The following is a 27,628-nucleotide window of genomic DNA, read 5'->3' as shown; positions in this document are numbered from 1 at the left end:
CCTTAGTCAGTTGTTTGCAAATAAAGGAATTTTACATAATACGAGGAGTATATATACCGGCTCCGCTTCACTTTCAAACCATTAGATTCAGTCTAAGCCAAGTCTTACAATCAACATGTTCGCTAAGGTAAGCAGAATTTTTTTCCGTTTATGACACTTCAAAATGTATCTTTTGTAATACAGTCTGTATTAAACATTTTTAATTGAAGCGTATTTAAAATAAAATGTTATTTATTTTTAATTCATAAAGCTCGTGATTTCTTAATTTTTTTAAAATTAATTTTATAATTTTTCATTATATATTATTTAACTTATATAGTCTCTGAAAAAACTAATAGAAAATTAAGTAAATTAGTTTTACGAGCTACTCAATTTTTGTATTTTTATGTACTTTCATAGGTTTCCATATTCCATTAAATAATTGCAGTGATAAAATTATTGATTGCAAAGAAAGTATTTGTGGTGTGAATAAATATTTTAATATTGTGGTGTGAATAAATATTTTGATTTTATTCTCAAGAATTTATATACGAGAATTAAAACATTTAAATCATAATTCGCTAGGTCGGATTTTTAAAATCATTGGCTTGAAAATTAAACTCAACCGATTATAGACTCAATAATTTCGATATGTAAATCTATTCAGTTATTAATAGAATTTAAATTGATTTATTTTAAAGTGTGATTGATACGAATATTCCTGCTTTCAAGAAACATAAAAATTATAGATGCAAACCAGTACCAAAAATGAAAATATACTAAAAAATTTCAATTACAAAATAAAACAAAAAATGTCACGGTGCAGTGTTCTTTGCTTTTTATTCAGGGTATAAGGAGTAATAATTTATAAAAATTGATGGAAATTAGATTATTGTAATTCTGAGAAATAAATGGAATAGTATCTCAATCGTTCATAAATTGAAATTTAATTCGCTGTAAATATCACTTAACAAAATAATAGCATTAATACTCAATTAGTAAAAAATTGTTTATAGTTTAAAATAATTTTTTATATTCTGAATAACTATCCTTGTTTCTGATTAGTATTATCACATTTTCCAGGTCCTTATCTTCTGCGCTGCCCTCGCAGCTGCTCACGGATCAGCCCTCTTTGCAGCACCCCTCGTCAATACTGGAGTCAGCGTGGAATCCCGACAACAAGATGTAAATATACGAAATTAAAAAATATTTATTATTTCAGCCTTAGAAATATTTTAACTGCAGTATCGTTTAATTTACTTGTCGTAATTTGAGCTTTAATAGTTTGGAGAATATTATTTATATACCGAAATGGAAATATCATTTATATGGAAATTCTAAAGGCAAAGACAACTTCCTGTTTCTGTAATTCACTGTTAAATATTTTAAAATAATTCTTTCAGTTTTTGCATGATTAAAATTCTGATTTTAGAAATATCTAGAGATTGTTTTAAATTTCGATATTTTTGCAAATTATTAAATTCGTAAATGGTCCTAATTTTTTTGAAATACTTGATTTTTAGCTTAATAATATAAAATTTAAAAATCTGAAAACTATGTTTCATTTATTTATATAATATTATGAATATTTTCGTATTTAGTAATACTTTAATTCGTAATTATGTGAAATTTAATAAAGTAAGAAGAAACAAATATATAAATTGGCAATTTTCTATATAAAAAAACCAATTACGAGTGGGAGAAAATATTTTTAGCATTAAACTATCAAAGACGATTTGAACATTTTTGCAACATATATACATAAATTAAATCTAAAAAATAATAAGCTTAGTATGTTATAAATAATACTACACTGATAAAATTCATAAATCAAACACAATCTGTATATGTTACTGCAAGTCTGAATGTTAAGTATAGTCAATGGTTACAATAAATTTTTCAAAAAAGTCTCACAACTAGCCAGTTCTTATAGTCTACAATCTTATTTTGAAAAGTTTAGATTATTTTAGATTTAAAGAAGAATATATATATTCTGCTGAAGAATAAATTTTCAAAGTGGTCAAGAAAAAAAAATGATTTTTTTGTCTCATTTTATTTTATTTTTTCCATTTTTTAAATTAATTTACTTTGTTACTAATTTACTAAATTACTTATTTATTTACTTTATTAATTAATAGCATCTAACGTTAAATTTAAAACTGAAGGTTTAATGCTGTACTATTTTTTTTAGTCTTTGGGCAACTATGCGTACGCCTATGACATCAAGGATGGATTAAGTGGTTCTGTTAACTCCAAGGCTGAAGTAGGAAGAGCAGTTGCTGTCACCGCTCCAGTAGTTGCCGCTCCCTTGGCTTATGCTGCCCCTGCAATCGCCGCTCCTTTGACCTACGCGGCCCATGCAGTTGCCGCTCCAGTAGCTTACGGAGGTGTTCTCGGACATGCTGGTGTACTTGGTCTTCGATACGGAGTCGGTCTCGGACACGGAGCTCCCCTCGGACTGGGCTATGGAGCAGGCATCTTGGCTGCTGGACACGGCAAAGTTCTGCTTTAAAAAGTCGCTGTTAGAAGTAAATGAACTCTGTCTGCCAGGATGAAATTGTAAATGTGTTATTTATTTTGAATTGCTGTAATTTCAATGATATGAAATAAATTGCGTCTTGAATATGAATTATAAGTTTAGTTCTATTTTGTCTTATTTATTTATTTTTATCCTGAAAACATCTTTTCTATTCGACTAATAAAAACTATTTTCTAGCATTATCTGTGTAAAGGAAAACAATTTTTAAAACTATGAAAAAATCCACAAGAAATGGTAATTATGCATTCTTATAAAATTAAGGTTAAACTTATCTAAATGGTCAATTTTGCACAGCTCTCCCTCTCTCAGAGTGTATGTTTGACGTTTTCTTTTACAGTGTATACCCATATTGTTTAAATTATACTAAGAAATAAAGATTACTTGAGAATATGTAATTTTATAATAACCCATATTGTAAAATACATATCTATGAATGACGTTATAGTGGAAACATTGTCGGTTTCTACTAGTATTAAATATTGGAATAAATATGAAAAGTCTTGTTTTTAGCAGTTGAGTTTTTTTAGATCTGATTTTTTGTGTACCATTAAAATTAAAGATAAATAGAAGAAAAAGAAAGAAGAATCCCCAAACTTTGGGGTATTTGATAAAGTTTCATTTTGAGATTTTTCTCATTTAATGCCTTAAGTATAATTTAAAAAAAAAAAACGCTGTAGCTATGAAAATGGATGATTTTTAAGAAACCGAAATGTTAAGAATACCTTTATTAAGAATTATAAAATAATATTGTTTTACTTACCTTCGTCTAACTCAATAAAATATCTCTAATAAATACCTGAAATCGAATTTATAATTTCGAATAAATATAAATTATTTAACAATATAATTAGCTATTCTTTACTTAACTATTGATCATTATGTATATATATATAAAATATAACAACAACAACATAGACAAAATAGACAACAAAATAGAAACGAAAAATAATAGCTTTAAAATTAAGATTCATTTTTTCCCTATCTGTTCAATGCAGCATATACTGCAACATAAGTACTGTTTTTATGAATGAAAAAAATTATTCTATGAAAATTTGTCTACAATTTGTGGTTCCGGATTTCCGAGGAAATGAACAAAGATACGTGAAATTACTTCAATATGCAAGTTTTAGTTCTTAAACTTCATTATAATATTCACACATTGTCTGGTTTGTCAACAAATTACAATAATTTGATGTATATGCATAGCAAAAGATCGTGTAAGTCTAAAAAAATAGCGATTACATTTATATCCGTTGCTTAAGGTAACATATTTCAAAACTAAACTGAAATATTAGTATATCATTTTGAAAATACGAATGGTAAAAGTAAAGAAAATTAAAAAATGTCAACCTTTAATTTTTATGAAAACATTTTAGTTATTAAAACCTCTTTATGTATATTCAAATACTTAGAAAGTTTTGATTTTAATCTTTCTTCTTATCAAATGGTATTTGGAGATAAGACAGAATTCGTGGATCTCAAATGTCTGCATAGATTTTGAGCTCAATTCAAGAAAACATTTTGAGATGCTTTTGATGAAGTTGCTTTTTAGATTTTTAGAACCTAAGCACAGATATAGAATGAAATTCAGTTTCAATAGAAAAAATTATAGTTTGGCGAGCAGTAATTCTCAATGAAGAAGAGCAGTAGAGGATATTAGTGTACGGATAAATTTTCCAGATCGAGAAAATTATGTACTTATTTAAGGCAACAAAAATTCTTAATAAAATAATAAAGTAATAAATGGGTTTCAACATTAACCGCTAGAATATTCCAAATGTTTAAGATTTCTAATTTCTAATTATTTTGTCATATGCGAATTACAGAAAAATTATTGTAATCGATAAAAAATTCTAACTCGCTACTTTCGTTATTCTTCACATATAAGATCTTTCAGAATCTGAAAAAACATTCTTTCTATTATGTTTGTCTGTCTGTCTGGAAACGCGATAACTCAAAACCCTTTAAGAAAGACTGATAATATTTTGTAAATTGACTAACGATCAAATTTATAGATTTCTATTTGATTTTGAACGAAATCCATTCCGATGTAGTCCGTCTATTTCACCTTGCGATTATAAGTGAACTCGATCATTTCAAACCAAGGAGAGATAGTTAGATAAAATTTAGTAAACATTTTCAGTCTAAAACATCAATTGTTATTAAATGTTGAACGAAATCTGTTAATTAGTTGATCGATCGTTTATTTTTTGCATTTTCGCATGTATGTAAAATTAATAAATCATTAAAGGTATGAATAAAATCAATGCAATTCGGTAAGCAAATTTATGATTGCAGCGATAGTTCTGTGCCATATTTTGGTGGCAATCACTCTACAAAATATGGCGTCTAATACGCTCTGTAGTTTAAGTAACAATGTTTGATTTATTTAATCTATTTTTCATAATGAATGTTCGCTAAATTCATATAAGACATTTGCGCATTTACCTAAGGTCTATAATTTTATCCTGATAGACCTGAATTGTACAGTATTAAAAAAGGTTTAGAGGAGATATCTCCCACTAGTTTATTCTTGTATTTAACTTAATCTGACTTTAATACTTGTCGTTGGACGTTCCTGTTACTTCTTCTGTTATCTAGTATCAAGATCAGCATCATAATTTCATCGAAGTGAGGGGGGGATGCATTGTATTCACAGACAAGGATTATAGTTTTAAGAAAACTTTTGAGAATTAATTACAATTTCAACGAACTATCCAGTAAGTATATATGACTTTAAACTCATACTTTGGTGTGTAAGAAGTGATTACTGGTTTTAATATTTAATAACAATATACTGAAAAAGTTAAAATTAGGGTGTTTTTTTGCTACTGTTAAAAAAAAACCCTAAAATATAATTATTTACAAGATTCCCTTCTGTAGAAAATTTTATCAATTTTTTTGACAGCTGAAGATTATTTTGATCTTTAATGATAGTTTTTTGTTGTTAAAAATAGGAGATAGGATCGATAATGATAGAACTAGCTATCTCAATCGCTTCGAAATAAAACATCTAAATACCATTTGGTGAGGAAAAGTTGAAAAATTCCATGCAAAAACTTTATCACTCTTTTGAAGTCACGTGTTTAATGTTGAATGCTGTTATAAGCAAATGAAGAAAATTTGAAAAAAATTAACAATTAATGAAAAACAGTCAATTATTTTTAAAAACATTTAAAGACAAATGGTATTAAAGATATCAGTCAATTTTAATATTTTTTCCTCTTTCAATTTCTCAAAACATAAAAAATTTATACATTATGATGATATGAAAACAATATTTATTTTTTATCCGCTCTAATATTTGTTATGTTTTCAAACAAAAGATAATGTTTGCAAGTATGCTGCAGAACAGTAGTTTCAACATATTGGCATGAATTTGGCATTTTTATGGAATCTGTCGCGTAATCCTTGGTGTTTTTTTATTTATATATTTTATTATTAATCCTTCGACAGGCAGAGAGATATAATGCAAAAAATATGTTTTTTTAACAAGGAGGTCTGAAATTTGGAGATTTGTGAAAATTTTGAGATCGATTATTCTGATAATTACAATTATTTCACTATACTTAGAATACAAGAAAAAAAAATATGACGTATATTTAGATGTAAGCCCAAAATATATAATTTTCATTCTTTAAGAATAATCCAGTAAAAAGTTAATATTATCATGAAAAAGTTTTAATTACTTTATAAGAATTGAAGAAGCAGGGTTTCATTTCATCAAAAACTAAAACATTTAATTACAGGCAATAATTTTTAATAATCAGCCATTAAGAAAATAGTTAGAATATTTCTGTATTTTTAAATCCTGTGAAGCAACAGCTAGGTATCATATAAATCTCATAAAGCTGTAAAACTTGGAAAATTGCTGCTTTTTGCTATGAGATAAGAATTTTTGCGATAAAATATAATTTAAGTTATTTTAAATGGGTTTTTTTGCCATAATTACCGAATCTTTAAATAGTTAAAAGGATTTCAATTTAACTAAAGCATGTTTTCACTAATTTTGTAAAGTTATATAAATTTTTAATTTAAATAACCCATTAAATTTTAATTTCTTTTCATTAATTTTTTTTAAAATATGGTGAAGAATTATTCATTAAAAGAATGCTCGAGAAATGAATGCACTGAAAATTAATTTCAAAGTATATTTTTTTCTTTTATAGAAAACATAGTGACAGAGACATATTTTGAGAAATAAATTCTTAATGTACTCACTGTCTAGGTCTGACAACTCTTTACATAATTACTTTTATAAAAAAATAATAAAATAAAGCTATAAATTTCTATTCATTTGGTCAGTGGAAAACAAAAAAAACAATTCGAAGTCTACTTTTTTTTAACAAAAAAAGCTATAAAAGTCTAATATCTAAAAAAGTCTGAAAGACAGAGGTAAAAATTTGAAATGTGATTACAAGTGGATTGCACTTTCAAATTCAAAACATAATCATATTTAAATAACAATCTAATTTAATAAATAGCAATTATGAAACTATTTTTGTGTCGAATATAGAGATGAGCAATTTAATTTTTCAGGAAAGAAATTGCATTTCTGCAGATAATATGCTCTTAGTTCTACAATCAAGGACCATACATTGAATGACTCAATAAATTGTACTGTAATTATATTTAATAATCTGAAAGAAATAAGGAACTAAAGTATTCCTCTTTTACAATGATTGTATAAATAATGAACGCAAGACTAATAAGCCGGGAGCATTCAAAGGCTGAAAAAAGAAAACTATATTTCAAATAAATAATTTATTCATCTGATATTTCAAAACTAAAATTAATTCAGGACACTTTTTACAGAATGGCTTTTCCAAGACCAATTTATCCAACACCGAGTCCATAGTAAGCACTGAGGAGACCGTTTCCAACGGCGAGGGGAGCATCAAAACCATGTCCAGTGACGAGACCATTGGAGAAGATTCCATTACCAGCGATGATTCCGTTGGCGAGAGCGAGGGGTGCAGATGTAGTAGCATATATAAGAGAAGTAGCTGTGGCAATGAGTGAAGAAGGAGCAACATGGTTGATTGCAGTTCTCTGGGTGGAGACGGCGGCAACGGCAGTGGTGGCACCGACAACTGGAGCAGTATAACCAAGAGGAGCAACAGCAACTACGGGTGCAGCTGGGGCTACATGATTAATTGCGGTTCTCTGGGGGGATACGGTATCAATGGCAGGGACCGTGGCTATCAATCCTCTTCCAATACCCAAAGGTCCAGCAGCGAGAACTGGACCAGCAACAATAGGTCCTGCAACGGCAAGAGGAACAGCGGCGGCAATTCTTGCAGTAGGAGCCATGTGGTTAATTGCGGGTTGTGGCGACACATACGGTGGCGACAGCAGGGGCGGCAATCAAACTTTTTCCATAGCCCAGAGGCCCGGCAGAGAGGACGGGAGCTCTGAGTCTCAAAGGCCCGACGAGGGAAGTGTGGGCAGCTGCAAGAGCAGAAGATGATGAGCTGAAGAGAGATGTCTTTTCTTAATGTATTATTATATTTATTTTGCTGGTATAATTTAATGAGAAATGCACTGTCGAAAATATTTATGTCGTTCAATACGTATGAAACAATAAGTGTGGAAACGATTTAATTTTATTTAAAATTAAAGTTAGACATTTTTTACCGTATCTCTTACTAAAAAAACAATTATAGCTATTTCGCTTTAATTTAATAGATGTTAAGAAACTGACCCTCGAAGTTAAAAGACTTTCAACAATTTGGAATATTTATTTATTTAGTATTAGTGTTTAGTATTTCTTTAAAAAAAATTCATCATTTTAATTTGTCTTAGTTGCATCATTCTTTCTTTCACGGATTTGTATTTAATTTTATCATTAGATTTGAAAAAGACAATTCAGGTAATTCTAGTAGTTAATACTTTTACAGACAGGGAAACATTTTGAAGCTCTCTAAAACTGGATAAAGGATTTATTTTTACACTGAAATTTATTTTTGCAAAATTAAATGCTGCAGCATTCATGTCAACGGACAAGATTTCAACTGAAATTAAATATATGTTCTTCTACTTAAGAAATATAAAATAAATTTCAGGAAAAAAAATTATAATTATTTTTAAAGCACTTTTTGTGGATTATCACTTTCTAAGCTTAATTTAGGTAACTGGGATTTCTTTAAACATTTTAGAAGAGGCATTTTAACAAAATATTTTCAATTACATATTTTTTTAATCTCATAACTGTTTTATTTCTTTCATTTTATCTTTAAGAATTTAAAATAAGTTATTAGCACACGGTTTTTTTCAATTTTGAATAAAATTAATTTATAGGTATTTTTATTTTTTGCAAAAAATAATTTTGTGTGAAATTTGGTAAGTAAAATATAAATAAATTTTCGCTGTTATTCTTTAAGTCGAGATTACACATCTACTTCTTTTAACTGAAAATATTAAAACTAAAGAACTGATGAACAAAAACGAAATTTACGTACCTTTGCTAACTTGTTGGATGTAATTGGATCTCTTTAGCTGTAGCTAATAATGGAGTAACAACTGCAGATAACCACTTTTACACTATTTGCTCATAAAAAAAGTAAATAGAAATCCAAATAAAGTAATTAAAAGTTATTCTGGGACAAATAAATACTCCTCCTTTAATCGTGGTAAGTTGATGACATTGAATTCACGATTTGTTCGCATGCTAACTTTAGACGTCATGTATAATTTATTCTTAACTTGCCACCGTTGCTTGATCGAATATGACTTGAAGAACTACCCAATGAAATGTGAGAGTGTAATATAGCATTGAAAGGCGTTGACAAAAAAATGTCGTTTAAATTTATTATTCAACGTACACGTTGATGTATGTATTTTTAATTATTGTGATATCGTGTCCGAAATTTGTTTTTACATTAATTGAGTAGGCACGTGTCTAATTCGTTTTGAATATGCAATTTTTTTTCTTTTTATCTCGGAGGATTAATAAGAAAATTTCTCTTCTAATTTTTTCCTAAACAAATAATATGTGATGGTTAACCAGTTAAATTAAAGATGGATTAGATTTGAATCGACCATTTTCCCAAAAAATGATAATATATGCTGGTTAATCAATTATTAAAGAAAATTAAGCAATTATCAAGATAAAATGTTTAACCAATACTAACACTTGGATATAAAAATAAGATTTGAAGAAATGGCATTCAAAATAAAACGATATTCAATATTTTGACTGATAAAATATACTAAATACAAAAATATTTTTAGTAGAGGTCTATAATCTGTTGAAATATAATTTAATATGGACTTTGTTTTCAATATGGTAGGCCAAATAAGAAAGTGATGTAGCACTTCTAGCAACATTTTTATTGATTTGTTTATTAATATTTTGCTTATTTAAATGCATATTTACTACTTCGGCAATACGACATTATTGTCATTTTTGGCGATGGGAAAAGGAAATTAAAATTTATTTCAAAAATATAAACTGCAAGATATTTGTGTGGCAATGTTTGCACGCAAACATCGCAGTAATGAAAATAAATTGATGAATATTACACGCAAACATCAAAGTAATGAAAATAAATTGATGAATATTATATTCAAACATCTCAGTAATAAATATAAATTGATGAATATTTACATTCAAACATCTCAGTAATAAAAATAAATTGATGAATATTTACACGCAAACATACCAGCAATGAAAATAAATTGATGAATATTTACACTCAAACATCTCAGTAATGAAAATAAATTGATGAATATTTACACGCAAACATCCCAGTAATGAAAATAAATTGATGAATATTTACACGCAAAAATCCCAGTAATGATAACAGTGATGTTTGATATACTAATGATAATGATAAACTTTTCTTAAGAATCCGTAAAAATGGGAAAGATAAATATTGTAAACCACCAGAGTAGATTTAGAAAAAAAAATAATCTAAGTGGATATTTCACCTTAACACTTGTGATATGTCATTGAAGAAATGCGTTCTGAAATACAGAAAAAACAAATTGCCCTGTTTGAAGCGAAAATCAATTACATCTAAAAAACATAATAAAAATGGTTGATAATCAATTTGTCATTTTTCTTCTTCAAACTCAACGACACGCCCTTCGAAGTTTTCAAAAGAGATTTAGAACCTCTAATCTCAGCAAAGATCTCAGCTCCTGTTTGCAAGGTCGTTCAATGTATAAGGGTAATACACAATAAATTAGAATCAAACTCGCTTTCGAATATTTTTTTTTTAAAACAACGACGTAAATTTGACAACAAAAGGCGGTTCCCTATTCTGGTATTTGTAAATAAAGGATTTTTGCATAATTTAAAGAGTATATATAGTGATCATTTATCAGTTTCAAAACATTAGATTCATTCTAAGCCAAAACTAGCTGTCAACATGTTCGCTAAGGTAAGCATTTTCCTTGTTTGTCTAAATGACTTTAAAAGAAGCTTTCAAATGCAATTCCAAAACAATTATAATGTAATTGGTTAGTAGAAATATGTATGGAATAAAGATATTTATTTTAAAGTTGTTAAATTCATTTAGTTTTTAAATCTTGTGATTTTTTAAAAAAAATTTAATCCATTCCTTTTATAATATATATTCTCATTTTATGTACCTAACTGAGCTTTGAAAAAGAATTTTTCCCAAGAAAGAATGTCTTTAACTTTTGATATTGCCACTAAGAGTTCTTTTTTAAGCATTTAATTAAATCTTACAATTTTTTTAGTCCTGTTAAATTATTCCATCTATAAAAACCTTTGAATGCGAAATAAATATACGCGTTGTAATAAAACATTTTCCATATATATACACAGTTTAAAATGTTCTGTAGACTAAAATCATTTGAATTTTGAATATAAGTTGTCAATAATTAAGAATTTCAACAACAAAAAATTTGATTTGACTTTGGATATACGCTGTACCGTTTTTCGTCTAAAAAAATGTAACTTGCTGTATTTAAATTTATTTGAAATGAAAATATAATAAAGGTATACGAGAGAAGGCAATAGCCATTAATATGAAAAATTACATCCTATATCATTATATTGAAAGGAATGCTTTTAAAATTATTAATAAATTATTAATATTTAAGAAAATTCTATTAATTCTTATAAATTCGATGACACCTAAATCTATCACTGTACTACTAGATATATGCGGTGGTTTCATTTCCGTGTTATGCAATGCTTCTAATCATGTTTTTCTGACTGTTAAAGAAAATTCTAAAAATACATCGTCATTTCTTTATTTTATATTCATACGTGAGACGTAAAATCTGAATTTTCCGTTTAATTCTGTGAATTAAATGGAACACATTTCTTAAATCTTCTTCTTCTTAGAGATCAGATAGAATTTTGTCCTATTCATCACTACACAAGAAAATCGCAAATTCAATCAGCTATAATTAATTAGTTTACAACTGATATAATATTTATATAGTATAATATTTATTCATTTGACTTAATTTTTCATATTATATTTTCCAGGTCATCATTTTCTGCGCTGCTCTCGCAGCTGTCCAAGGTTCAGCCCTCATTGCTGCTCCACTTGTCAATACGGGTGTCAGCGTGGAATCCAGGCAACAAGATGTAAGCATGAAAACTTTTGAATTAATTTTCATTGTTATCATAAAAACATTTCATGGCTTTCTTGATGTAATTAAGATTTTTATAATTTTACAGAACGGCATTCATATCGGAATCAGAATAAATGATGTTAAAATTCTGAATAATACGTTTTATTCAATTTTAATGTTTTCCTAATGTTTTCTATTTTTTTTTATAAAATGCAGTGTCTCAGTTCATTCTTGTAAGGAATTTTAAAGTGCCGCAAATGATTGTTAAATTTTTCGAAATTATTCATTCCATTTTTGTGCAAATAGGAATTTATTTCTCGTTTAAAGAAATCGGGAGCTGATTTCGCAAACACATATCATATTAAGAAACAAAAGTTTTGAGTCTTTTTTCATATTAAATGTAAAAAGTAGCCTTCTTCATTTATTTATATGAATAACCCTATGTTCAGTCTTTTTCATATATTAAGCTATATTTATTTTAATGTAGCCAATAATTTAAAAACATAAAATATTTCGCAAAAAGAACTCATAAATTGAGAAGTATTTTCAAAACTGGGAAACAACATTTTATAATGTCACTGGGTAGTTTTGTTTATATTTTGTTAAATTTTTAGTTTCAATTTAGTTTATATTTTTTTATTATATTTTGTTTATGCACAAAAAGAAGTAAGGTCTAGGAAATGACTTTATAAACACAATAACTTAATCAATCATAGTGGCATTTATTAGACAATTTCAATATCAATCAAAATGCCTTTGAAAAAGAGTCAAAATGCCTTTGTAAGTAGAGTTGAATTTGTAGTTGTATTTGATATTATAAATTTCAAATCAAAGTTTATTTGTAAAATTCCCTTTACAGCAAATATTTTAAACATATATATAGCATTAATTTAAAACCTTTACTCGAATACAGTTTCAAATTATACAGTTCAAAGAAGTTCAAGAAAAGATAGAGGATTAATTATTAAATCATATTTTAAGCTAATAGTTTTTGTAAAATATCCAGTTATAAATTTATTATATAGAATCTAATGAGTTGATTTCTTTTCAGTCTTTGGGTAACTATGCTTATGCCTACGACATCAAGGACGGATTAAGTGGTTCAGTCAACTCCAAGGCTGAAGTAGGAAGAGCAGTTGCTGTCGCAGCTCCAGTTGTTGCTGCTCCAGTTTACGCTGCCCCAACAATCGCCGCTCCTTTGGCCTACGCCGCCCCTGCAATTGCCGTTCCAGTAGCTTACGGTGGTGTTCTCGGACATGCTGGTGTGCATGGTCTTCGATACGGAGTCGGTCTCAGATATGGAGCAGGCGTCTTGGGTGTTGGATATGGCAAAGTTTTGCTTTAAAAATCTTCTGTTACATCTAAATGAATTTCTTCTTGCACAATGAAATTTTGAATGTGTTATTTATTTTGAACAACTGTAATGTCAATGGTGTGAAATAAATATTGTTTTGAATACGAATTACAATTTTCTTAGTAATTTGCCTCATGCATTTAATTATTCCTTTGAAAGTGGCGAATTTTGATTTAAATTATCTAAAAAATGCGCTATATATAAAATAAATTATCGAAGAGCTGATAATTGATGCAGCTTACAATTTGTAACTAGTGACAATTTTATTTCCCGATAATTCTTTTTAGAAACTGACATAGGCATGATTTTTAATAATGATCCATATTTTTTCAGAAAGGTGTTTCTAGTGCAATAATTAAGACATAAGTCATTAATAATAATATCTTTAATTTAAATTTCAACGAAATTAGCCTCTTAAGAAATATGAATTCCGAAATTTAAACATTTTGATTAGATAATCTAAAAGTTTGTTCAATGCTTGATAACATACGCTGAGAATTTAAAAAAAAAAAAAAAACAGAGAATAAAATCTTAAAGTAACATAAATAAATAATTATAATAAATAACATAAATAGATATTAGATAATAGATTTAGGCTTTATTTGATATGGATCTATATTCGTAAAATAATTACATGTGAAATATAATAATTATAATCACTATTTTGACATTTTAATGATTATTTTTATTATTGTTTGTAGAATCTTTGAATTAAATTTCTGCTTAAGGATAACACTTATTTTCACTATTATTAATAAGAATTAAAAAATTTGTTTCATAAACAATAGTTAAAAAATAAATACAATTCATATCACTAAAAGTCAAATTAATATTTGTTATCAACTTTTAAATTTAAATGAAAATCTGAAATAAATTTGACCTTTAATTCTACCTTATTTGTAATTATTCCTTAATGATATTTGAGATATTTTCAATTTAAAAGGACAATGTGATTGAAATTCATGATTAGCATGAAATAATGATTAACTGAGAAAAATTGAGTCTCTTTCTATTTCATTTTTATTATTTCAGTATATAAAAATTCTATAAATAAAGCTTTTGCAATACTACCAAATAATTGTATCCTGAATTTAAGACACATTTTAGATCATTAATTTAAATTGGACATTAATATTTTTAAAGTTTATTCTATTTTATTAACTTCTACTGATGTAAGCCCTTTAATTATTCTGATTGATGAAAAAAAGATTATGGCTATATAGCCATATTTATTCCTGAATCTAAGTACTTGTATCAATATCTTGTTTTCTCAGAACAATTATATAAAAAAAAATTCTTGTAAATAATAATCATATTTATTCGGTCAACATGCTGTATTTAATGGTGCAAAGGTTGAAAGCAGTAAACATTAACCTTCAGTTTCGTGTAGGGATGGGTAGATGTGAGAAAAATCATATGATGTATAAATTTTCCTTTATTCAATCCCTCATTTTTTTTTTTTTTTTTTTTTTTTATACTTTTCGAATTGATTCCAATCATGGTTATCAGTAGAAGTTTGACTCACTCACTCTTTTATTAAACTGTATTTTTAATTGCAGTAAATAAATTTCAAGAGTTTCGCATTGCATTTTATGCATGATCCATAAACATTGTGCTAAATTTCATATTTTCTTGGAGTCTGGTCTAGAGATTCGAGGGATATCTTTAGTCTTTTTTCTTACTTTTATTCTCTACTTATCTGCCTTACACGATTAAGTCTTTCCTCTTAATATTACCAGTGTTAACTTCAAATTGATTTATTAGCTTCTGTGCATATACAAAAGCCTATAGTTTTAAAAAAGATATTTTTTATCTAAAAAAATGAATTAAAGATTGGGGAGGAATAGAAAATAATTCGCATTAACGGAAGCTTAAAGAAAAGAATGCAATGGTAATGTAAAAAATGTAAGATTTTATGAGCTGTCAAACTACTTGATAATCATTTTAAAGAAAAATCATCGGCAATGTAAAAGGGAATCTATTTATTTCATTTAAAGTTATTGTAGAAATAAAGGTATTTTTGTGTTTAAAGATAGATATATAATTGTAACCCTTGTAACTTATATTTACGAATTATGTGTATTTATTCATGATGCATTAGAATGAAGAATATTTTATTGATTTTATATTATGACTTAACCCTTAACTGGGGAGGTGAAATTTTAGAACTTAACTCGGTAGGTGCAGTCTACGAGACCGCATTTCATTTAGATTCAAATTCAATTTTCTAATGAATGTATTAGTATGAAAAACTGCTTAATGAATTTTCAGATATTTTTCTTGATATATAGATATGTTTTAGAAATTTTTCAAAATATATTGTCATTGAGAAAAGTAAATGCGTTGGAACATACATTTTCTTCTCAAATTACATGTTAGAATAAATAATATTCTTGAAAAGGCATATTACTTTTTACTATTTAAATCATATTTATTTTTACAGTATATGGAGGTATATAGAAGACAATATTATGTAAAATTCAACAATTATATGAAAAATAAAAAAATGACAATGGGTAAAATTGGCCCTTTCTTTATCGGCTTTTGTGACTTTTATTGAACGGTTTTCTAGGGCATTTTAAACTTACAGGCTTTTGGAGGTTAAGAACTAGTATAAAAAAAGTCAACCTATAAATTCTGTATATATATCTCTTGGTATATTAATATATTTTATAAATTTTTCAAAATACATTATCACTAGAAAATTTAATTATGTTTGAACATATATATCAAAATCAGTGGAATGCGAAATTTTATCGAAAAACTCTTCTGTACAATTATCCTTATCACTAAAATCACTTTCTGCTTCATTTAAAAGTCTCTGGAGCACTGCTTCATAATAGGATCAGTAAACTGGATGATATTTCGGGGACCAAGCTTTAGCACCCTCTGCTAAACCTTGTTTATCACTGGGACACTAACAAGGAGATGCGGTCTTAGAGACCGCGCTCGAAGAAATAACTGAATTATTTAAAAAAAAAAGCATCTGCTGAAACCGGTTGAAAAGTTCATGTGTATTGAAGGTCACAAAAGAGGAAGCTACAGGGTCAATCCATTCAATTGAGCTAAAAATAGAATAGGGGTGACCGAAAATCTATCTCTAGCGGTCTCACAGCCCGCACGTCCCCACTTAAGGGTTAATAAGATTAGGGGTTAAATTGATAATTCATACACACATAAAGTAACATTTCTTGTTTTCCTTAAAATTGTAGACACACACAAACTAAAAAAAAACATATTATAAAATAAAGTCTAAATCATCACATGCATAATTTTAATCATAGCAGATTTCTAATAAAAATTGTGAAATATATATTCATAGAAGGATTTTATTTTCGAAAAATGAAATTGTACTTAGAAAATGAAGGAGCTTATAGGATTTTCAAATTTCAAAACTAGGAAGAACATTTCGCAGAATGTTTACATGCATATTTCGCAATATTAATTCGTGTTGTGTTGCTAAACTGTTAACAGTTGGAAAGAGTGATAATGGTGTGATTGTTTTCAATACCACAAACAGAACGTCGTCCACATTTTTTTTTTTAATTTTGAGATGAAGTTTATTTTTTGTAAGAGCAGTGATTTCTGAATCCAAACGTTGTTGCCAAAAATATTTGTTACATGCAAACATTATCTTTATGTTGACGTTGTTAAAGCTGATCCCCCTACCACCAACGAGCACCTCCAAACTTTTCACTTTTTTTTTAACTTTATGTTATTTTTAAGCAAACCATCATCCGTTTCTTTCCAAACGAGGAAAATAACACTAACAGGCTGGGGCAGCAATTTTCTATATCTTATGTAAATATTAATCATACTTTTCTTTTGGTCCACAGAGGCTTTCCAATTACTTCGATGGCTAGAAATATTACTGATGATAATGTGTATAATTTCAACACATCAGATTATAGCTATTATTGAATAAATATTTACAGATAAATATTACAGATATATAAATATTAAAAAATAAAATATATATAATAAAAATACTAAAATATATTTAATATAAATCAAACGAAATAAAATACATAAATATTGGAAATGTTGAATTTATCAATTGAATTATAAGGAATTTACTATGTCTTAAATAAATAATAGGGAAAAAAAAGAATAAAATTTCATTTAAAAGAAAGAGAATTGAAAAGTATTCGAAGAATTTTTTTATTACATTACAAAGATATAAAGTCATATCTTGTAGGACATGTGAACTGTTAGTTATAACTTAACCTATATATCAGTCATATCGAAGAAATGAAGGCCGATATTAAGAGGATGAGGAATTTGATTAAACATTCATTGAATTAGGTAACTGAATGTGTTTAACTGATTTACTGTTACTGATATTACCTGGTATTGAAGTCATCTCTTTCTATTATTTGATGAGGATGGGATTTTAAAAAAACATATTTATCAAATAGTAAATAAAAACCTAATTTTAGTTTTGAAAGTGTATTTGTAGAACATCTTTTCACAGAACTAAATTAATGCTTTAAAATGATTGCCTTTTAGTAATGCTTAACGAAAACTTTGCAGATGCAATGAGCAAACTTTTTGTTCTTTTACATAAAATTCTTTTAATATCTGGAGAAAAAGATGAACGCAAACAGAACGTTTAAAAAAAGTTGATAAATCTTTGTTTCGATTCATGAATATTGATTGTTGAAAGTTGATTCATGAAGAGAAACTGACAAATTTAATAAAAACACATTTGCGAAACCGTTAAAGAAAGAAGCCAAAATATTAATAAAAATAATTTATTTACGTCACATTTTAAGCATTACATTAAAATCGTGATATTATTTACAGAATGGCTTTTGCAAGACCATATCGACCAACACCGAGTCCGTAGTGAGCACCGAGGAGACCATTTCCAATGGCCAAGGGTGCAGCAAGACCATGTCCGGTAGCTAGGAGTCCATTACCAGCAATGACTCCATTGGCGAGAGCAATTGGTGCAGCTGCAGCAGCATATCCAAGAGGAGCAACAGCGGCAACTGGTGCAGCAGGGGCTACATGGTTAATTGCGGTTCTCTGGGTGGAAACAGTGGCAACGGCAGGGGCAGCAGCCAAAACGGCACCACCGATAACTGGAGCGGCATATCCAAGAGGAGCAACAGCGGCAACAGATGCAGCAGGGGCTACGTGGTTAATTGCGGTTCTCTGGCTGGATACGGTGGCTACTGCAGAGGCGGCTATCAGTCCCTTTCCATAACCCAGAGGTCCAGCGGCGAGGACAGGAGCCCCGAGGTCCAATGGTCCAACGAAAGAGGCATGGGAAGCTGCGAGAGCAGCGCAGAAAATGACAATCTGAAGCAGAAAAGAATTGGTGTTATTTTAAAATCTAGGTTTAATAATTAATCAAAATAATTTATTTATGAATATGCAGTGTTTGTTTTTTGGGTTTTACTTAGTTCATTTATTTCCTAAAAAGGAATAATTTAAAGAAAAAAAAATCTACATATTTCCGAGTCACGTTGCAACGACTTTGTGGCATCCCCTTTTTGTTGGATTATTAGTTGAAGAATTAATGGAGAAGCAGTAATTTTGCATAATAATTTATTGGCCATCAAATTAAATCACTAAATTTTCGACTTGTTCAAAATACGGTACAAAAAGTGACATTTGCTCTTTTTGTACTACTGATTTCATAATTAGTAGATTATAATTTTTAATAAATTTTTCCAGGAAAAATATGATATTTGAGCTTGCGTTAAAGCTTTCAAGTAATTTCGTTTGATTTTAATAAATGCAGAATAACAAATCACTTGCAATATTAAGATATCTTACTTTTCTTTTGTTATTAGATCACTTCTGAAATAAAAACTTTATTATTATATCTCCTTTAATCCATTTCTTAACAACATTTGAATTTAAATTGTTTAAATTACGTCACTCCAACAGAGCCGTTGAAAGAACTGTCTATAGATTAGGTCATAGATTTATTGACTCTTTAGATTATTAGGAAAGAAATTTATCTAACTTCTATCACTTAAAAGTAATATTTATATAAAGTAAATTACATTTCGAAAATAACAATTTTTACTAAAATTCTTTAAAGTGGGTCTCAGAATTTGTAGTTAAATTTGTAGAATTTATTATTGGTCTATATTTTTTGAAAGAACATTTTAGCCAATAACTTTCAAACATCTATTTTTTTATAGTACTTATGGATACCACTTCATTCATCCGATGTAATAAGAAATAAAATAAATAAGCTGCAACGAATTTACTGAAAGTTTACATTTTAAATAAACACATTTTACAAGAAATTTCAAATACACAGAAATTGAAAATTTAAATCAGGTACAGCAAATTAATTTAAAGATTCGTTAAACACACTATGAAAAAAAAAATAATGGAACTGAACAGCAATCAGTAAAAGAGAACATAGCTTACCTTTGCAAACATGTTGGATGTAGTGGATATCTTTAGCTCTGACTGCTAATAAAATAAGAGTCTCCAGCATTCTCATTTATAGTATTTGCAAATAGAAAAGAAAATAAAAAAATGTAAAAAATTAACTGGGCACAGTAAGTATTACGCTTTTGAAAAGTAAATACAACTCCTCCCTTCATGATAAGTCGTTGACATTGTAATGAAAGGTCAGTGGATACGCTAGCTTTGGATATATTTTTTCTTATTTCGTTTATTGGGATAATATTTAAGGAGTTGCTTATTGAAATGTAAATGCATTAATAATCAATGCATCATGTTAGAAAATATCATTGAAATTGACTGATTAACATTGATATGACATGCATATTTTAATTCATTATCCGATAATCGAGTCATAAATTTGATTTTTACACAATATTCGCAGAAATGTCATTATTTTTGAGTGTACATATAGTTCTATTTTAATTAGTTTTTTTATCGAATTTATGTCTGAAAAAGTGTATTAGAGGATATAATTGTTCTAGTCCATTGTTCTTTATTTATTATTCCCATTAAATTGACACTTTATAAAAGAATATTGAAAGGATTCAGACAATTTTTTTGAATCAGTTAAAAATTAATTTCACTTATTACAATTTACTTATTACAGTTTATTTATTAAAAGAAATAATTCATTTGAAGTATGAGTTTCATTTTCTTTTGTATTATATATTTGTTTTCAAATTTTATCACTACTTGTTTCAAGTTTGAAAAGTATAATCGACAATTCATTAGCTTCATATTATATTGAATCTGAAATTAGGTACTTTGTCAAATACAAGATTCCATTTTATTATTTTTAGAACTTAATTATTATGCAATTAATTAATTTGATCAAATCTTTACTCCATATGAGTTGAGTCATTTAAAAGTAATTTAAGGGGAAAAAAGTGACTTAAGATCCCATAATATTTACAATAATGATGCACGAATTAAAAGTTAAAAAGCTGAATTACTCAATAGGAATGGTCTCTCTGTAACCTTCTCACACTCTCTCTAATAAATGTATTTGTATATTTATAACCGCAAAACGAACAATAGTTACGAAGTAATCAATTACTGTGTGTGCTCTTTGGGTATTTTTTATTATTTCATTAATCGGATATAGTTAATATACCAGTGGGAATAGTCTCCTTGAAAATTTCAAGCATTTTCTCCAATAAAGATCATATCTTTACTGGAGAATGAGTCAATGGCGAAGAATAGTTACACATATTTATCTTTGGAGTTAATCTTGCATTTTTACTGAAATTATCGAATAAATAAATATTTTGGACAACTTTTATAAAGACTGATTAAAAGCAAAATTTGACACTGAAGTACATTTGTAATCACATGATCACATGCAGGATTTCAGTGATTTAAGTCATTTGAACTTGAACTATTCATTTACATACATGCTTAAGAACATACAGGCAGTCAAACCCTTGACAGATTTGATTCAAAACTTGATGCTGTAGCGGATTGTTTTGAGCGAGGATAGAACCTGGGACCTTGTGGTTCGCAGCCCAGTAACATAACCACGATACAAAAGCAATTGCTCGAGTTGCGTAGTTGTTAACTGGCTTATAAGCTTTTCAACACAGACTCTCCATCCAGTGAGTCGGAGGTGAGACGAACGATTTGGCGTTGAGTGGTGATATATGAACTGTTGATTCTAATGCGCCTGTACCCATTTGAGTAGCGCCAAGCGTTATGACGAGCGTGTGTGGGTGAGTGGTTGCTGATGCTGTTGCTGCGTCAAGTGAGTCTAACGACTTTAGGTTGCTGCGTCAAGTAAGTCTGACGACTTTGTGTTGCTGCGCCAAGTGAATTTGAGGTCTTTTGGTTTGCTGTGGGTAGATGGCGGAACAACAGCTGTGCGAAGGTTGAAGGTTCACCGTCCGAGGTCACCAATGTGGTGGATTGGAATGAGCAAGAATAGAACCTGAGACCTTGTGGTTCACAGTCCAGTAACATGACCATGATACAAAAGCAATTGCTCGGGTAGTGTAGTTGTTAACTGGCTTATAAGCTTTTCACCACAATGCCTATCATTTTAGATGCTAAACCTATGTACCAAGTTTTATCTCTCTTTTATCTATTTATATTTTGAAGTTATCAAGTTCACTTCTACAAGGGAAGAACTATAATGATATGCCATAGTCCAGGATCTTTCATATCTTTCGTGAATTCTTTTTCTATATTTATGTTTGACATAATGAAATTTTGTGACATTTTCTATTTGCTTGATGCTTTCTGTTTTCTTGATTTGGGAAATTTTGTACATTTCTTGTATTATCTGAGACAATACATAGTTTTAGTTTTTCTCTATTTAAACATCAGTTAATTGATAAATTTTATTCCTATTTGATTATGTACTTATGACTGAAAAATCGAGGCATTTTTAACATAAAATTAATACCAGGAAAAAAAAGCAATAGAAAACTGCTCGGGCTGTCATCTGTTCATTAGAAAAGAAACCAACTGCACTTTTCGAACAATTTTTAAAATTTTAAAACCAATATATATTTTTTTTATTTATTATTATTTTTTTTTTACAGAAATTTAAAAAATATGTTCCTCTTTTGTGACCACCACTCCTGAAAGGTTTAAGATACTAAAACGATTTCAATCCGAAAATTGTAGGTTATCAAAATTTTTGAAAAATAGAATGATTTGAACTAGATTCGAATGCGGAATAAATAATTTTTACTGTGTTAAATGAAAGTAACAGTAATTTGATAATAAAAACATTTATCATGAAAACTATTACCGGGAAGAAATATAACGCTAAACTAAAGAATGATAATGTCAGGTTTCTTTTATCCACTCTCTCTTTCAATCTGGAATTCTTCCCATTAAGACTAGTTTCTGAAGGGCGAGAATGCTATTTGAAGGTCATCTAATGATATCTAGACAGGAACAAAACCTATCAATAAATACACTCTTTTTTTTCAAATTGTTCCGATTTTCTTTTTAAATAAGGCTGGTGGTAAAGAAGAACAAATCTTAGACAATTTTTTGCACTAACAATCTATGATAATACTGAATGGCCATTACTGCTACTTGCGCCAATTCATTAATGGCAGAAAAACAGTTTATTTTTATTCCTAAGATGCACACAAGATTAATTTTTTGCTCGATTCTTTTTTTTTAGCTTTTAGCAAAGTATAAGTTAAGTCAATTGAATTCAAATTGAAAGTAATTTGAATTTAAAAAAGGAACATAAAAAAACTAGTGAAAGATTCTAAGCATCACAGATATTTTAAAAAGATCATAATGTGTCTGATAAATCAGTTAGAAAATTTTATATTAGAATAAAAGATCTTCCCCATTTCCATTCGCACTTCTTACAAACTAATCAAGAGGAATTTTATACTCAAGGAATAGAAGAGAGTCTTATTTTAGTAACAAGTTTATTGTTAAGAGAAAGGGAAGCTCTGGTTATAGGAATGGCTCTGTAGAAAATATATACAAAAAATGTTGACAAATAAGATGATATAACGAAAGATGCTGGTACATCAAAGAATAGCCGTTAATCAGAGTCTTAATTAATCAATCATATCAAATTCCTATATGAAGTGCCAGGCTAGAAGCGTCTATGTTAAAATGAAATACCAACAAGGGACTTAAATGGGAATTGAAATAATTGCCAAAACAAACACACACGAATAGCGGATTTAGAGTTAAGTTATCGGATTAGTCATAGTCCGTTGCTTGTTGGAAGTCCGCCACTGGGTCTGTCGGCGCAAAATGAGGAAAAGTTAATTTCTCATTTCCAAAAAGAAAAGAATAGGTATCTGAGGGCAAATTACATGCAAATGTTTCCACTGTTCGGTGTACCTTGAAATATATAAATAAACGAAAATACATAAAATCAATGAATACAAATCAATACATAAAAAAAGAAATCTAGTTAAACGCCGTACGGATGAAAATTAAAGAAAAGACTTAATGTAATGAATATTAATATGTTAGAGTACAAACGAATGATTCAAAAGAAAATTTTTTTTTATCAGAATAAAGACTTGAATAAAGCATATGACTTGACACTTTAGGCAAGCCATATGCTTTATTCATATTTGCATTAACATATTTTTATATACCATACTGGAAAAAAATCCCATAACATATGGAGCATAAAAGAATATATTGTATACCATATGCTTTTATATTTTTTTGAAATAATAAAAATAATGATGTAAAATTCTGCATTGGATATAAATTGCATAGATGAGGGTAATTTTGAATGAACTGTATGTAGAAATAAATGCTATTACATATTAAAGATTACAGCGAATTATTACTGAGAAGGCTTAAAAACAAAGAAGAAAAAATGTCCTATTGAAAGCGAGAAAATATTATATCTAAAGAACAACATAATAAATATCAATAAAGAAAGCAAAAGACATACAAAAGACAGTAATTCATCATTTACCTTCTGCCAACTCAACGACACACCCGTTTCAAGGTTTACAAAAGAGTAGCATATCTCAGCGTTGATCTGAATTTGCCTTTGGAAGGACCTTCGCTGGGTATAGTTAGAATCAAATCTATCAATATCACACCCGCTTTCAAATGATTTCTTTTCTAAAACAATGATGAAAGTAAAACAGCAAAATACATAACCTTAATCGGCTATTTACAAATAAAGAAATTTACATAATATGAAGAGTATATATACCGGCTTTGTATCAGTTTCAAGCCATTAGATTCAGTCTAAGCCAAATCTTTTAGTCAACATGTTCGCTAAGGTAAGCATAATCATTCTTTATTCCGTTTCTAGCACATGAGTAAAGAAACAATATATTTTTTCTTGTAATACTAGATGTAATATTTAAATTGCAGTATGTATATTTAAAATAAAGTACTATTTACTTATGATTCAGGAAGTTTATTATTCATAAGAAATTTATTTGAATTCCTTTTATAATTTTTCATTATATATTATATCATTATATAATATATAATTGGTATAGTCTTTGAAAAAACTATTCGAAGATTGCTTTAATGTAGATTATTATTATAATCTCCTTAATACTTATATTTTTATTTATTTCGCACAGAGTTCTTTTTGTTTCTGTTAAATAATTTCATAAATTAAATTATTAAACTCAAAGTAAATATTTGTGAAGTGAAAAAATATTTTGCAATTTTATTGCAAAATTTACTGATATATAATTTTGGTTTTATTTCATTTTTTTTTTGGTTAAAATTTACTGATATATAATTTTGGTTTTGGTTTTTTTTATAATTTTGGTTTTGGTTTTTTTTATAATTTTGGTTTTACTGATATATAATTTTTTTTTCACTGATATATAATTTTGGTTTTGGTTTTTTTGTTTTATATATAATTTTTGTTTTCTTTATATTTAATTTTGGTTTTTTTTATGCTGATATATAATTTTGGGTTTTTTTTTGGTTCAAGAATTTAAATTACAGCATTTATACTAGAATTCGCTACATCTACTTTTTAGAAACATTGACTTGAATATAATATTAAAGTGATCATGGCCGATATAGTTTGGAGATATATAAATAGGCTCAATAGTTCCTAGAACTTTTATTTAGCTATTTTAAAATGAGATTTGAAAGAATATTCCAGATTTTTCGAAACAGAAAATAATAAAAGAAAGCGATTGCCAGCGACGAAAATTTCTGAAAATTTTCTGAAACTGAAAAATTTCAGTAAAAAAATTCAGCTGAACTGAAAAATTTCAGCTGAAAATATAATTTTAAAAAATTTACAGCGAAGTGTTCTTTTTTTATATAAAAATTTAATCAGGATAAGAAATTGTTATCATTTTCTGCCAACTAATGAATGGATGTTAAACGACTGTAATTCTGTGAAGGAAATGGAACATAGTCCACATAGTCCTGATATCTCAATTCTTCATAAATTTAAATATAATTCGCTGTAAACATCAATGAGTAGAGTAACTCCATGAATACCAAAGCAATAAAAAATTCAAGTTCATAGTTTACAATAATAGTTTGTATTCTGCATTACTAGTCCTTTTTCTAATTATTATTATCATATTTTCCAGGTACTTATCTTCTGCGCTGCATTCGCAGCTGCTCACGGATCAGCCCTCTTTGCAGCACCCCTCGTCAACACTGGAGTCAGCGTGGAATCCAGACAACAAGATGTAAGCATAAGAACTTCATAAATATTTATTATTTCAGCCTTAGAAATATTCTAACTGTAATATCTTTTGATTTACTTGACGTATTTTGGGATTTAAAAGTTCTAAAATAACATTTATATACCTAAATCAGAATATTATTTATATTAAAATTCTAAAGATAGAGTAAATGCAACCAGCTCTTCATCTTTTATAATGAGAATTCTGTAATAAATTTTTAAATGTTTTAAAATAATCATTACATTTAAATACAATTAATAATTCTATTTGTGAAATTTTGGGAGGTTATTTTAAATTTATGTATTTTGATAAACACCCAATATTAAAAATGTCTCCTAAATTTGGAATACCTAATATTTTACACAAATACCTTAATTTAAAATTTCTAATATGAGCACTTTATTTCATTTATCTATATAATTATTTAAGCATATTAGAATTCAACGTCATTTTTAATTTTAATCTTACCTCATTTACTGAGAATACTAACGCTTATAAATTCACAATATTTTTTTATTAAAAAAAATAGACAAATTCTTTAGCATTACATTTTTGCAAAATATATACAGAACCTAAATCTGAAGTATAACATAGTTATAGGTAATAATAAATTGATAAATTAAGTATATCGAACACAATTTCTAAATATTAATCTAAATTAATTCTTTAAAATTCAAAATGTTAACATATGAACGGTTAAAATAAAAGGTTTTACAAAGTGGTTAGAGTTTAAATTCTTTCCCGGAGAAGTTCAATTTAAATTAGGTTATGCAGAGGATTTCAAAGGGATCAAGATAAAATAGAGGATTATTTATTTATTCATGTTTAAAGGTAATTATTTTTAGGGAAAGCCCAATTTTAAATTTAAAATCAAAAGTATAATACGCTATTATTTTTTTCAGTCTTTGGGCAACTATGCTTACGCCTATGATATCAAGGATGGATTAAGTGGTTCAGTCAACTCCAAGGCTGAAGTAGGAAGAGCAGTCGCTGTCGCCGCTCCCTTAGCTTATGCCGCTCCAGCTTACGCTGCCCCAGCAATCGCCACTCCTTTGACCTACGCGGCCCATGCAGTTGCCGCTCCAGTAGCTTACGGAGGTGTTCTCGGACATGCTGGTGTTCTTGGCCTTCGATACGGCGTCGGGCTCGGACTTTGAGCTCCCCTCGGTCTGAGCTATGGAGCAAGCATCTTGGCTGCTGGACACGGCAAAGTTCTGCTGTAAAAAGTCGCTGTTAGACATAAATGAACTCTATCTTCCGTGATGAAATTGCAAATGTGTTATTTATTTTGAATTGCTGTAATTTCAATAATATGAAATAAATTGCATCTTGAATATGAATTATAAGTTTAGTTCTATTTTGTCTTATTTATTTATTTTTAACCTTAAAAATATCTTTCCTATTTGACTAATAAAAACTATTTTCTAGCATTATCTGTGTAAAGAAAACAATTTTTAAAATTATGAAAAAATCCACAAGAAATGATATGGAATGGCATTCTGATAAAATCAGTTAAACTTATCTAAATGGTCAATTCTACATAGCTCTCCCTCTCTCAGAGAGTATATATATATATATATATATATATATATATATATATATATATATATATATATATATATATATTGAAATAAT

At 28.2% G+C, this 27,628-nt stretch overlaps 5 protein-coding genes across 5 annotated transcripts; 3 read left to right on the top strand and 2 right to left on the bottom strand.

Annotated features, from left to right (window-relative positions):
• Positions 1-96: 96 nt before the first annotated feature.
• On the top strand, positions 97-2,561 carry LOC129972432 (adult-specific rigid cuticular protein 15.5-like). The gene is made up of 3 exons (XM_056086569.1): positions 97-127; positions 1,063-1,164; positions 2,171-2,561. Exons 1-3 carry the CDS (start codon positions 116-118, stop codon positions 2,489-2,491), a joined length of 435 nt encoding a protein of 144 aa, XP_055942544.1. The 5' UTR covers positions 97-115; the 3' UTR covers positions 2,492-2,561.
• A 4,793-nt stretch (positions 2,562-7,354) lies between these two features.
• Positions 7,355-7,831, bottom strand: LOC129971860 (cuticle protein 63-like). The gene has a single exon (XM_056085835.1). It carries the CDS (start codon positions 7,829-7,831, stop codon positions 7,355-7,357), a length of 477 nt encoding a protein of 158 aa, XP_055941810.1.
• A 3,043-nt stretch (positions 7,832-10,874) lies between these two features.
• On the top strand, positions 10,875-13,421 carry LOC129971859 (adult-specific rigid cuticular protein 15.7-like). Its single transcript, XM_056085834.1, has 3 exons — positions 10,875-10,905; positions 11,988-12,089; positions 13,128-13,421. Exons 1-3 carry the CDS (start codon positions 10,894-10,896, stop codon positions 13,419-13,421), a joined length of 408 nt encoding a protein of 135 aa, XP_055941809.1. The 5' UTR covers positions 10,875-10,893.
• Positions 13,422-18,230: 4,809 nt separating this feature from the next.
• On the bottom strand, positions 18,231-19,838 carry LOC129971858 (cuticle protein 10.6-like). Its single transcript, XM_056085832.1, has 2 exons — positions 19,827-19,838; positions 18,231-18,737 (listed from the first exon to the last, which is right to left on the bottom strand). Exons 1-2 carry the CDS (start codon positions 19,836-19,838, stop codon positions 18,231-18,233), a joined length of 519 nt encoding a protein of 172 aa, XP_055941807.1.
• Positions 19,839-24,570: 4,732 nt separating this feature from the next.
• Positions 24,571-27,252, top strand: LOC129972433 (adult-specific rigid cuticular protein 15.7-like). The gene is made up of 3 exons (XM_056086570.1): positions 24,571-24,601; positions 25,895-25,996; positions 26,896-27,252. The coding sequence occupies exons 1-3, from the start codon at positions 24,590-24,592 to the stop codon at positions 27,148-27,150; spliced, it is 369 nt and encodes a 122-aa protein (XP_055942545.1). The 5' UTR covers positions 24,571-24,589; the 3' UTR covers positions 27,151-27,252.
• Positions 27,253-27,628: the final 376 nt, after the last annotated feature.

The sequence above is a fragment of the Argiope bruennichi genome, chromosome 6 (genome assembly GCF_947563725.1).
Source record: "Argiope bruennichi chromosome 6, qqArgBrue1.1, whole genome shotgun sequence".
NCBI lineage: Eukaryota > Metazoa > Arthropoda > Arachnida > Araneae > Araneidae > Argiope > Argiope bruennichi.
Note: the sequence above shows the minus strand (reverse complement) of the source record. Positions and strands in the feature narration are given on the sequence as shown.